The following is a 13,513-nucleotide window of genomic DNA, read 5'->3' on the forward strand; positions in this document are numbered from 1 at the left end:
AGAAAAACCTATCTGACAATTTTAAACAAACGTGAACATTGTACGCAGATAAATATTAGTGCCCTAGGTCATTTAGAGGCGGGGCTTTACTAAATTCGTCTAAATATTTAGTAATCTAGAGATAGTTTGGTGTCAAGGGCCATTTGTGTGAACCAGAACCGACGCCGACACGTCTCAAGGCACCCGAAGAAAGGGCCTCGTGTCAAGGGCTCGTTGCCGGTGAACAATTATCACTGGCACACAGTCACTGCGCAGGTCGCGGCTGTCATATCACCATCAGCCGTCTTTAAGCCAAAAACCTCGTTATCGCCGAGTGATAAGTGATAAGCGAGGTGACGAGAGTTCTTGCTAGTTACGGGACAGATCTGACGGGCCGCCCGGTTCTTATGGGATGTGGGGAAGAAGTGAATGGATGAATCAGCACTGGAAGGATGAGCTCATGTAGGTCGCCAGCAGAGTCAGTTGCCGTCCTTGTGACGTCGGGAGTGGACCTCTCTTAGTTCTCGCCTCCTCTGCAGCCCAGCCGGCATGGCGGCCACCTTACCAGAGTAAGCCTTCAACTATCTTAGCTGTATACACACATCTGATGTACCGTACCATCCTTCCTGCACATTTTCTGAACTTCTCCTTGAGTCGCGTCCAGAGAGAATGCCGGTTTCTCCGTATCCAAGCATTATAACAAATCATTGTGATATTCTGTCCAACAATATATAAATGTAGAAAGAAAAATTAAGATTCTGGACTTGATATTTCATGTATAACACACATGTCAGACACAACTATTTGTGTAATTTTAACGAGAACGTAGTATTTTATTTTGAATCTGAGAATTGGCGCGGAGTGCCCAGCAGTCAGTTGTCAAATACCTCATTTCAACAAAACATTCATAATACACTGTAGGCACAAATTATGCTGTAACAACGCACAAAAACGGCATTTACAAGCTTTACAACAGCCCAGGTATCAGTGTTACTGTAGATAAAGCATGCTTTAGAGTTGCGTGTAGCTCAATAATGTCGAGTAGATACCCCAATTGCCTAGAAAATCTGTTTAGGTTAGACCATACTCGAACCTGTACAAAACTCCAAAGGTATTGTGAAGCCATAACACTCAAAATAGTACATGGGCATACTTTCGCTTTTAATTTAACTAAAGTTATTTATTGTACTCAGAGTGCTTCTGAATTCTTTTAATGATTGTATGCAATTGGTCTCTAGATCAGTGTAACTAAATGCAGAAAAGGTGTTAGCATCCCTAATATATTATACGGGACAAGTATTTGGACGAAACTACTGATAAAGAAGACAAAATCGTATCTGTGGTTTCATTCTCTATAATTATTAAAAAAGAGTAAAGAAACAATTCAGCTGGAAGTTACCGAATAACAAGTACTTACCACGGAAGTTTTATCGCTAAGTCTTACTGCTCTGGTTTTAATCATTTGATTGTAGCAGATTTACTCAAGGCTCTGCGTTTGCTCCACAGCGGACAACGTCGTCGCCTGGAGAGAGACTTCCAATGGATCGATGTTTGTCATTCAATTAAGGTATAGGGGTAGTAGAAATGGAGTTCCACGCCAAATTTTAATCCTCTAAGTTTACTCGTTTTTATCATGTTTTCTGACCGACACAGGCGAAGCCATCAATTTGAATTTGTTATCAGCTGGTAGAAAGGACTCCGCTAAACGAGCCAGTCGCACGTGGCTCAGCCAACTTCTTAGTGGCAAATTTTAAGTGTAAGAATACCGTTTAACTGCTTAATCATGAATTTTACTATCAATACATTTATTTAACATTTTATTTACACAAGTAGAAACAAACCGAGTTTACTGCGTCTGAAAAACTATGTAAGTACTTAAAAAAAGATTATCTAATAGCAAACATTTATTGATTATTAGCTGACATATGTATTTCCTCTCTTCTAAGTCTCCTATCTAGGCATATTCAAACACTTACACTATATATCCGCTTATTCAGTTAAGATCTGTATTTTAAATGTCGAGAGACGGATATGAAAATTCTTATCAGTTCTTGTCTGCTGCCCAGGCTAATGTGTTGCTGTTAAAACTCTATATTGATCTTACAGTTTTAGTGGATTACTAAAAAGATGGCATTAAATTACTTTTTAGGGTTAATTTTTTAATTTTTATTTTTTAATTACGTTTACAGCATCCCGGAGTGTATTTTGTCGTTTACAAAATAACATCGCTAGTCTCCTCTCATAATTTGGAAGCGTGCGACTAGGAAGGCTTGAATTGACAATAAATCGATTTGTTAGAGAAAGTATTATACATATTTCATAGTCATAGCTGTTTTAAGGTAATAATTTTCTTTATTAATATTGGTCGAAATTTAGTGAAAGGTCTAAATACCTAACACAGGTGGAGAATTGAATTTCATTGTGCAACTAGAGTTTTTAATAGAACATTCAAATATCGCATCCATGATCTTCAGATTTTCCAAATTAAGGTCAGGACAATAACATGATAACAAGAGCAAAACGTTAAATTTAAAGAGTAATTTCTCTTAAATATAAATTATTCGTGATAAAACTCTGAAGTAGGCTTTAAAATAATCATTTCAATAGGCTGTTTAGTGCAATATACAAGAAATATTTAAAATAGCAAAAAAATAAATTTAATAACTGTTATTTACTTTATTTATTTAAATTTACTTGAGCTTATTTCTTTGAAGATGCCATAAACTGTGATAACGTATTAGATATATATATATACAGTGTATATCTTTTATGTGGCATTAAAATAATAAAAATATATTTCACTTCTTAAAGTTCCATAAAATAAAACTCTGGTGCAAATTTAAGGAAATACTTAAATCAGCGAATTCAGCGTGCAATACCCATGTAAACAGGTAGTTGGTTAATCTATTTTGATATAGCACTAATGATACTAAAACACTTAGAGAAGGGGTCTCATTAATTTAGTCGCGCGTTTTAAGGTCATGGTATAAAAACAGAAGCGGATTGTGTGGGTTATTCGTATCTTTCCCTCGGGTTTCAGCGATAATCCCTCAGGATTTCTCCTTCCCCTTTGCCCCCTATCCCCCCTGTGTAGTTTATACCGTGCTAAGCCCCCTCGATAAACAAGTCGGGTTTACAATCTGTGCTCAGTTTGTTTTAATCTCAGTGGCAGATCATTTTTCGTGTCGCGGACAAACGTAAGCTGTATGTACAATATCCGATTTTATGTTCATGGCAAATGTTGATGCATAGAAATCGTTAAACGTGCATCTCGTTGTAAAAATCTGTTTAGCTTTTACACAGGCAATGATTGGTCAGTAGATAGTCTATTAATAGATCGCCACGTTTTGTCGTTGTGATTGTTTGTTTTGGCAGTTGGCACTGTGAACTATACGTATTATATTCTGTAATGTTTGTTTACCGGCGACACGCCAGATAGTAGTGGGAGTAGGGTATACAAGTGCGGTTTCGGCTGCCAGATAGTTAGACTATGTCGTCTGGATTTATGTTATCGTTTCCCTTGTCAACTGTAAGCCACCAGTCTGCTACCTGAGGTTTTATTTTTATATATGTTGAACTGTGTACATCACATCCCATAGTATTTTGTTACTGGCGACAGATAGCAGTGGGTGTAGGGTATACAAGTGCGGTGTCGGCTGCCAGATAGTTAGACTATGTCGTCTGGATTTATGTTATCGTTTCCCTTGTCAACTGTAAGCCACCAGTCTGCTACCTGAGGTTTTATTTTTATATATGTTGAACTGTGTACATCACATCCCATAGTATTTTGTTACTGGCGACAGATAGCAGTGGGTGTAGGGTATACAAGTGCGGTGTCGGCTGCCAGATAGTTAGACTATGTCGTCTGGATTTATGTTATCGTTTCCCTTGTCAACTGTAAGCCACCAGTCTGCTACCTGAGGTTTTATTTTTATATATGTTGAACTGTGTACATCACATCCCATAGTATTTTGTTACTGGCGACAGATAGCAGTGGGTGTAGGGTATACAAGTGCGGTGTCGGCTGCCAGATAGTTAGACTATGTCGTCTGGATTTATGTTATCGTTTCCCTTGTCAACTGTAAGCCACCAGTCTGCTACCTGAGGTTTTATTTTTATATATGTTGAACTGTGTACATCACATCCCATAGTATTTTGTTACTGGCGACAGATAGCAGTGGGTGTAGGGTATACAAGTGCGGTTTCGGCTGCCAGATAGTTAGACTATGTCGTCTGGATTTATGTTATCGTTTCCCTTGTCAACTGTAAGCCACCAGTCTGCTACCTGAGGTTTTATTTTTATATATGTTGAACTGTGTACATCACATCCCATAGTATTTTGTTACTGGCGACAGATAGCAGTGGGTGTAGGGTATACAAGTGCGGTTTCGGCTGCCAGATAGTTAGACTATGTCGTCTGGATTTATGTTATCGTTTCCCTTGTCAACTGTAAGCCACCAGTCTGCTACCTGAGGTTTTATTTTTATATATGTTGAACTGTGTACATCACATCCCATAGTATTTTGTTACTGGCGACAGATAGCAGTGGGTGTAGGGTATACAAGTGCGGTTTCGGCTGCCAGATAGTTAGACTATGTCGTCTGGATTTATGTTATCGTTTCCCTTGTCAACTGTAAGCCACCAGTCTGCTACCTGAGGTTTTATTTTTATATATGTTGAACTGTGTACATCACATCCCATAGTATTTTGTTACTGGCGACAGATAGCAGTGGGTGTAGGGTATACAAGTGCGGTGTCGGCTGCCAGATAGTTAGACTATGTCGTCTGGATTTATGTTATCGTTTCCCTTGTCAACTGTAAGCCACCAGTCTGCTACCTGAGGTTTTATTTTTATATATGTTGAACTGTGTACATCACATCCCATAGTATTTTGTTACTGGCGACAGATAGCAGTGGGAGTAGGGTATACAAGTGCGGTGTCGGCTGCCAGATAGTTAGACTATGTCGTCTGGATTTATGTTATCGTTTCCCTTGTCAACTGTAAGCCACCAGTCTGCTACCTGAGGTTTTATTTTTATATATGTTGAACTGTGTACATCACATCCCATAGTATTTTGTTACTGGCGACAGATAGCAGTGGGTGTAGGGTATACAAGTGCGGTGTCGGCTGCCAGATAGTTAGACTATGTCGTCTGGATTTATGTTATCGTTTCCCTTGTCAACTGTAAGCCACCAGTCTGCTACCTGAGGTTTTATTTTTATATATGTTGAACTGTGTACATCACATCCCATAGTATTTTGTTACTGGCGACAGATAGCAGTGGGTGTAGGGTATACAAGTGCGGTGTCGGCTGCCAGATAGTTAGACTATGTCGTCTGGATTTATGTTATCGTTTCCCTTGTCAACTGTAAGCCACCAGTCTGCTACCTGAGGTTTTATTTTTATATATGTTGAACTGTGTACATCACATCCCATAGTATTTTGTTACTGGCGACAGATAGCAGTGGGTGTAGGGTATACAAGTGCGGTGTCGGCTGCCAGATAGTTAGACTATGTCGTCTGGATTTATGTTATCGTTTCCCTTGTCAATTGTAGGGCACGGCACCGATCAGTAAGGTTGTATTGTGGTTTTTAATCCTCTAGAATGTAACTTCTGATCCGTGCAATACTTGATATTTAATTTCAGTTTATGCTACTTAATAAAACATCTATAGGCTGAGAAAACTGGCTGTATTCGAATATCGCTCCAACGATCCGTACTGCTGTAGGCAAACAGGAGACCTGAAGTTATCGCATGTGATATTATGAGTACTGCAGGCACTGGGTGTCGCCTTTTCACAAATACCACAAACACAAACTAACAAACGTGTTATGAATGTATCAAAATTTGGTTAATCTTTGAAGAAATCCCAAGTATGTTTCCTGATAGTTCTGTATATAATTTTCATCAGCAGTATTTGAAGAATATAAAGTAAGAAAATTAATTTCAAATGTTGAAAACAAACTTCGTTAGGTTTTGTGGCTATGGCTTTATAAAGTTGTATTGTCCTGGTATAGCTCAACATCAATTTTACATAGGATGTCACTTTAATGTATCAATTTTGATGCAAATATAGAACAATTTCAATTACAGCATTGCGAACTCTAGTTTCTGATACAGCAAGACGTTTAGTACGATCATTTCCTGTTAAGATTATTGACCAGGAAACGCCACCAGATCTTCACAGATGTGATGATGTTCGTATAAGTGTTTTATTAACATTTCCTCTGTATTAAAAAAATCCTTAATGTTGCCTTTAATTGTAATTTGGAGTAATTAATACTCATTCAGTTAACTGACGCTGACTTATATCTCTGGATGTGTACATTGATTCGGGTTTTTCCAGCTTTTCCATTTCTGTATAAATAAGTGGCTAGGATACGTGGCAGGGTAAATTATGTCACGCACGTAACATTCCTTAGATTGTTGCAGTTATTACTGTAATACAATTCTTAGTAATAGTCTAACATCAGTTAAAATAACCGACTGTTGAACATAATCAATCATATCAATTTTCTGAAAAAGAAGGTAAAGTCGTATAATTATATTCTGCCTTTGTCTGTATTTTTCACTTTCATGGAGTGACGGGATATCTCACGATCAGTGTTGGAGGCGCAGGAGGAGGTGACGCAACCATAGAGCTAGCTAGAGGGGGAATGTCGCCTTGCCCTGCCAAGTGCTAACGGAAATTGAAAATCGTTGGTCGCCAATTAGGAGATAAGCACCCACACTCCATTTGCCGCCATTTCCATTAGAATGTCATCTCCCTGACCCGTCAGTACAGTAGCCTAAGTTTAAATGCAGAATCCAATGATTTACTAGTAATGTATTTAAGTGTTTGAAAATTGTATATTATTCTTCTTGACTACTGATACTTTTTTTAGATTTTCAACTTCGATTTTCCGCTGGGTTAGTAGAGTTCTATGAATAGTACCGATAATTATTTGTTTACTCCCATATTTCACTATCCAAAGTGATCGATAAAGGTTGCCCAGACAAGGTTGGTTGATCCTAAGATTATAGGACCCATATTTTTTTAACAGTGAAAGTAGACTCTTGTGCCTAAAAGAGGCCCTCTCGAATTGAAACCTTTATGTATCACGTTCCCTTGTTACGAATGGGTAATCAACTAAGTAAGAAAAAAAACCTTGTATAATTTTAGATATTCAAGGTCCAATATTAAATGGACCTAGTAAAAAATTCTAATCCAAATGAAGGAAATTTTATTGTTTTTAAACTATTTTTATGTTGTTTTTGAACAACTATAAGGACACTGCAAGATCTCTGTTTAGTTGTTGTTTAGACTGCTTTATATTATGACTGTACATATTCATAGTTGACTTATCATGATGAGGAGCCTGTAATGTTGACAATTACGAATTCTTAATTTTATATTTTCAATATTCTATGTACATTACGACAAGTATTTTTAGTGAACTAACCTAAACCGTTAAACTTGAATATATACAAAGTTAATGAGTACGAGGACCAGAGATTTTCTTTAATATTACACCTTCCCAACAATCAATGCATTACAGAGGAAAGGGAGTCACCATTTGAATGTTTTCATTTCATGCTGATTGTAGAACCTTGAGAACGGTGTAATATATCCATATATCGTCAAACTAACAACATTACTATACCAGCAAAGTGACAGCTACCCGGAAAAAGTGGAGCTTTTTTATCGGTTTTATTACTCTGAAAAGCCTCATTCGATAACGTGAAGCAGTCGTATTCGCACGGGCACATTACATTTCCTTCTTGTTCTCCGCTGCGAACCCCCCCCCCCCCCACCCACAGTAAACCACCGAAACCCCGCAAAAGACATCGTATGAACACGAACGTTGCTTATGAGTTACTAATTAAAACCGTACAAGTCGACCTTTGTCGTACATACAGATGTGCGTGATTGCTTGTTTGCCTTTGGCTCGACTCTCTGATACCGTGGAACAGAAAAGTTTGCTTGTATAGACACGTCTCGCTGGAGGAATTTTATATTGGTCATAGTACAAGTGGAATATGAAACATATATAATAATAGGAGATGGAAGAGTGTAGGTACTTACTCCCCCCTCTCACGCGTGGGTTATGTTGATCGTCTACCAGGTGTCCTCAGCTCTAAGGTGTCCTTAGTCCACAATCAAATGATACTAAGGTAGAGTTATTGAAATACTTGGTACCTTGCTCCATAAACAATGTACTGATTCTTTATAATTCGTTGGATTGTTGATTGATTAACTATTCGTTATTTGAACTGGGGTTCTCAAAAACACTATAGATATAAGAATGTGCAGAAATTATTGTTATAATGTACGGAATGTGTGTGATTAAAATTTGATCTTTAAACAACCACAGGAATATTTGTGTAACAAACTTCTTTGGAATTAAGTGTGATGAATGAGCTGTTGATAGTTATTGTAAATTGTAGCTTCCACAAAACAATTCATGCCCAAAAAATAGAAAAAATTCAGAACATACCGAATTGAAATTTGTAAAACAATTTAAACAAATATCACAACTTTGTTGGGTTGATCTTTGAAGATCCATGGCGGTGCACTTGCAAAATAAATTTGTAGTGATAAAAATATGAATTTATAATTTAAATATTTATATTCTGGTTTGAAATATGAATGTTTACTTTTAGTATTGGGGAATAAACCGCTGCAGTCCCGTGTAATTTAATTGTGTATCAGAAAAAAAATAGTTATTGACCCACGCAGTTTAACGTTGGTAAACTTAATTCCTGACCTAGTCAGCGGTTGACCTTGACCCTGTTATGTGGTTGCTGCCTCGCGAGGACATGTGCGAAGGGCTGTTTGTTTGTTGTGCTCTTCAAACAGTTATGTAAGCTCATGTTCTTCATCAATTGGCGTAGTCTAGTTTTTCGTTTTATCTTACAAACAGTATAGGGTGTAGAATATTACCTAGCATAATACGTTTTTTTTTTTTATCTAGCAGGTATTAATAAGTTATGAACTATATTAATGAGACTATAGGACCTCTTCAGATTGACATTTCCCCACCTTAACTAAGGCGTTGCTGTTTCCTGGCGGAAGTTCAGGCCGGAACATTCATCTCCGAAACAAATATGACATGGAAACTAACCAAGAAGTAGATTTACTAATTGACAATTTTCAGTCTATTACCACAAAACCATCTCATCTGGTATCTTGTTCATGTCGAACTGTTAAAATTGTAGATAGATTTTTATGTACAATCCGATTAATAATAAATAATAATCCGCTTATCTATTTCTCGTGGATTTCGTAGAGGGCTCATGAAATCGGAAGTTGGGAGCGATAAGATGTAGAATGATATATAGATCTTAATAATATGGAAAAATAATGAGAACGTGCCAATTATCGCCTAGAGACGCCTTGGGTGGGGGGGGGGGTTTACTGTGTTGATATCCTTGCTCACTAGCACGTGAATGTGATAGTTTGAGGACATTATCATTAAACATACAGTAGAAGGAAATGATACAGTATACTGATTATTGTTCTCAGATAGAGGGACTAGCAACATTCACTCTGAAAACTGGGCAATGTTTGTACTGACGCCCGGCCTCTGGTTGTAATGTTGTTGATACTCAGATAAGGGTCAGTGGCCGGGAATTTAATGAGATCTAATATATTTGCGGTTTCGCCTTTTATAAATACTGGCTATTTGATATGTAACCCGATTACATTCTGCATAATCATCTCCAAGAAACAGTGCAAAGTTTTATTTTTCTTTCGTTTCTCAGATAAAGGGACTGACAACATTCACTCTGAGTAGAGGGCAATGTTTGTGCTGACGCCCGGCCCCTGGTTGTAATGTTGTTGATAAACTCAGATAAGGGGTCAGTGGCCGGGAATTTAATGAGATCTAATCTGTTTGCGGTTTCGCCTTTTATAAATACTGGCTATTTGATATGTAACCTGATTACATTCTGCATAATCATTTCCAACAAACAGTGCAAAGTTTAATTTTCCGTTCGTTTCTGACATAAAGGGACTGACAACATTCACTCTGAATAGAGGGTAGTGTTTGTGCTGACGCTCGGCCTCTGGTTGTAATGTTGTTGATAAACTCAGATAAGGGGTCAGTGGCCGGGAATTTAATGAGATCTAATCTGTTTGCGGTTTCGCCTTTTATAAATACTGTCTATTTGTTATGTAGCCCGATTACATTCTGCATAATCATCTCCAACAAACAGTGCAAAGTTTAATTTTCCGTTCGTTTCTGACATAAAGGGACTGACAACATTCACTCTGAATAGAGGGTAGTGTTTGTGCTGACGCTCGGCCTCTGGTTGTAATGTTGTTGATAAACTCAGATAAGGGGTCAGTGGCCGGGAATTTAATGAGATCTAATCTGTTTGCGGTTTCGTCTTTTATAAATACTGTCTATTTGTTATGTAGCCCGATTACATTCTGCATAATCATCTCCAACAAACAGTGCAAAGTTTTATTTTTCTTTCGTTTCTCAGATAAAGGGACTGACAACATTCACTCTGAGTAGAGGGCAATGTTTGTGCTGACGCTCGGCCTCTGGTTGTAATGTTGTTGATAAACTCAGATAAGGGTCAGTGGCCGGGAATTTAATGAGATCTAATCTGTTTGCGGTTTCGCCTTTTATAAATACTGTCTATTTGTTATGTAGCCCGATTACATTCTGCATAATCATCTCCAACAAACAGTGCAAAGTTTAATTTTTCGTTCGTTTCTCAAAGAGAGATTTCCGAGTGATTTCTCAATTCGAGAGAGAGAGAGAGGGAGGGAGGGAGGGAGGGAGGGAGGGAGGGAGGGAGGAGAGAGAGAGAGAGAGAGAGAGAGAGAGAGGGAGGGAGGGAGGGAGGAGGTCTACTTCTGGCAAAAGGGAACTGAGATGGGTTTATATCAGCCCTTAAATTCATAATCAAAGTTAGATAGTTGTCTTTAAGATCTAATACTTCATATTTTATAGAAATGTACAGTTTAAATTACATTCACACTGAAACTACGCGTTTTTATTTGGAAACTAAATAATATATTTCTTTTTTTAGGATATTTATAGCTGGAATTGTTTTACATTATTATTACATTGTATTGTTTTGTACATTATTTCAAAAGCACAGGCAAGCGAATTTTCATCCAGCGTGTTTCTTGCTGACTTTATCAAAAGGAGTCAAATTCTGACCAACTTATGTTTTAAGACTTTTTCTAAGGTAGATGAGTACCTACCTACTCGCTGAAATCTAAAAAGACATGAAAAATAATAATCATTCTTTGGAGATTGTACTACTATAAAGATAAACAAATTTGAAATACAAACAGTGTTTACACAGAACAGGTAATTACATTAACATGCTCTTTTAATTAATATTTAACGACTTTAAGAGGCCAAGATGGCATTTTCGCAACTTTAAAGGCCAGTGAGGCGTAGCTCGGAGGGATTTTCGAAATAAGAATAGACCTATACTCATCCCAGGGACCGTAAGAATGTCCATGTAAAATGTCAGTATAATCAGTTGAATAGTTGGCGCGTGAAAGCAAAACAAACCAACAAATGCACTTTCGCACTTATAATATTATTGAAATTAGGATTACGATGTCGCTTCGGTAATATCATAATGTACTTATAAAACCAACGGTTCTCCGAATACAGCTGCAATCTATAAATGTAACAAACAAATAAATTGAAGACCATATTATGATCTATCTTCTAGTAATCTGTGTTATCAATAAAAACATATTTAATTCAAAAATGTATTTTATTGTCAAATAGAAGGAACGAAAAGTGTATATCCTTTCTCTTTCTTCATTACAAATACTCTTATCTGTACTTGTCATCTCAATATGTTAGTAAGATAATCGCTAACATGGTTAACTAAGAGTATCTGGCCTAATTTCTATTTATTATATTGACTATACAGGATGACAATTAAGTCTAGGACAACTTTATAACTTTTAACATACAATAGATATTGCAACCAAATTTAGCATGCCGTTACTGGTAATAATAATCTACTGTTCTGTGTACATGGTGATTGGATGTCAGCTTTGGGGGTAAGAAGATATTCTTTAATGACAGCCTATGTTAAGTTGTACATCATTTCAAAGGGCTAGTTGAACTGGAAACAATGCCACAAAATGGACTTTAAAATGTTATCAAGTCGGAAGAAATTGCTGTTTAGAGTTTAAAAAATGTTTAATATCCTACATTGTACATATGAAATAACTAATACTGTACCCGTTACTAGTTGAAGGGAACACTTTTTTGAGTGAACAGCGTGGTATAGCTTGAGCTTCCTGTGCTATCCTATGCCTGAAGTTCGATCAGATCTGTAGGCTGAGTTTGATAAACTTTGTCTTTGAGGTAGCCCCATAAAAGTAGTCATGCGGAGTTAGGTCAGGGGCAAGAGTCGGCCACTCAATTACATTCCATATCTTCCAATCCACCGGTGTGGGAATATTGTACTTAAGTTTTGCCTCACTTGAATGTCGTAGAGAGGTAGGTGGTGCTCCGTCTTGTTAGAAAGAACATGTTTGGAAGTCAGCGCCAATACTAGCTTGCATAACACAAAATGTATCATTTTGGAACATATCTTGATACTTGTTGGCGTTTACTTTACTATTAGTGAAATTAGTCATATAATGAAATAACGTACCATACCGGCCCACACGTTAATTTTCAACATACAAGTCGACTCATCTGAGAATGCAATATCGCCCAGAAGTAGTTGGCTTTGGTCAATTCTGCTACGAATAATTTCATAGAATTCCATCTGGTGATCAAAATTGTCTTAGCTCAGTTACTGCAACAGTGTAACACAGTACGCTTTGAAATTAGACTGTTTTACAACTTTGCTAACTGATTCACGTTTTCCATGAGATTATGATGCAGATCAATTTGATTCATTAGAATTTCTATGAAAGACTGAAGAATGTCTAATGAGCCGTCTTCGTCTGTCACAGTAGTTGTTCGTCCAGGTCAGACACGATCCTTAACACTATTAGTTTCTAAATAGCGGGAAACTGGATTTTGAAATAGGATCCCTATCAGGAAGAGTATTATTGAATAAATTTGTAACTTTTGCATACGGTCTTACATTACCACCGCAGCCGCTCATCTAAGTGTAATTATTTTACGCTGTCTAAGCGACACAGCTGAACATAAAGAACTTTGAAAATCTCTGTTAAAACGTGTAACTTAGAAAAATGTAAATTATATGGCCGCAAAAACTACTGTAGCTTGAGTGCAACTGATAAAGAGAGGTAACAGGCCATTGTGGGGAAGTCCAGTGGATGGAAAACCGTAACAGACCCTATACTTTCACATATCAGTGTACTTCTTTTAGCAGCAGGTATTTCTGATTACGCTTAGCACGTTGCCAGGCAGCCAGAGGGGAACATTCTGAACACTTACTTTGAAAGTAGTTCACTCAATAAGTATTCTCTTCAACAGTACTGTAACAGATACAGTATAAGTTATTTCTTATGTAAAATATAATAAACATGTTTAAACCTTTAAACAGCAATTTCTTCCGACCGAATCAACATTTTGAAGTTC

General features: G+C 37.3%; 1 protein-coding gene across 10 annotated transcripts in view; it reads left to right on the forward strand.

Annotated features, from left to right (window-relative positions):
* Positions 1-13,513, forward strand: part of LOC124359391 (phosphatidylcholine:ceramide cholinephosphotransferase 1-like) — a 216,470-nt gene that overhangs the window by 170,509 nt on the left and 32,448 nt on the right. Inside the window, exon 1 of one of the 10 annotated variants that reach the window (XM_046812093.1) lies at positions 359-548. The exons of the other annotated variants lie outside the window; for them this stretch is intronic. Within the exon in view, the coding sequence (XP_046668049.1) occupies positions 529-548 (20 nt within the window). The 5' untranslated portion in view covers positions 359-528. Of the gene's footprint in view, positions 1-358; positions 549-13,513 lie in introns of those variants that run through there. 10 annotated transcript variants of the gene reach the window in all.

The sequence above is a fragment of the Homalodisca vitripennis genome, chromosome 4 (assembly GCF_021130785.1).
Source record: "Homalodisca vitripennis isolate AUS2020 chromosome 4, UT_GWSS_2.1, whole genome shotgun sequence".
Taxonomy (NCBI): Eukaryota; Metazoa; Arthropoda; class Insecta; order Hemiptera; family Cicadellidae; genus Homalodisca; species Homalodisca vitripennis.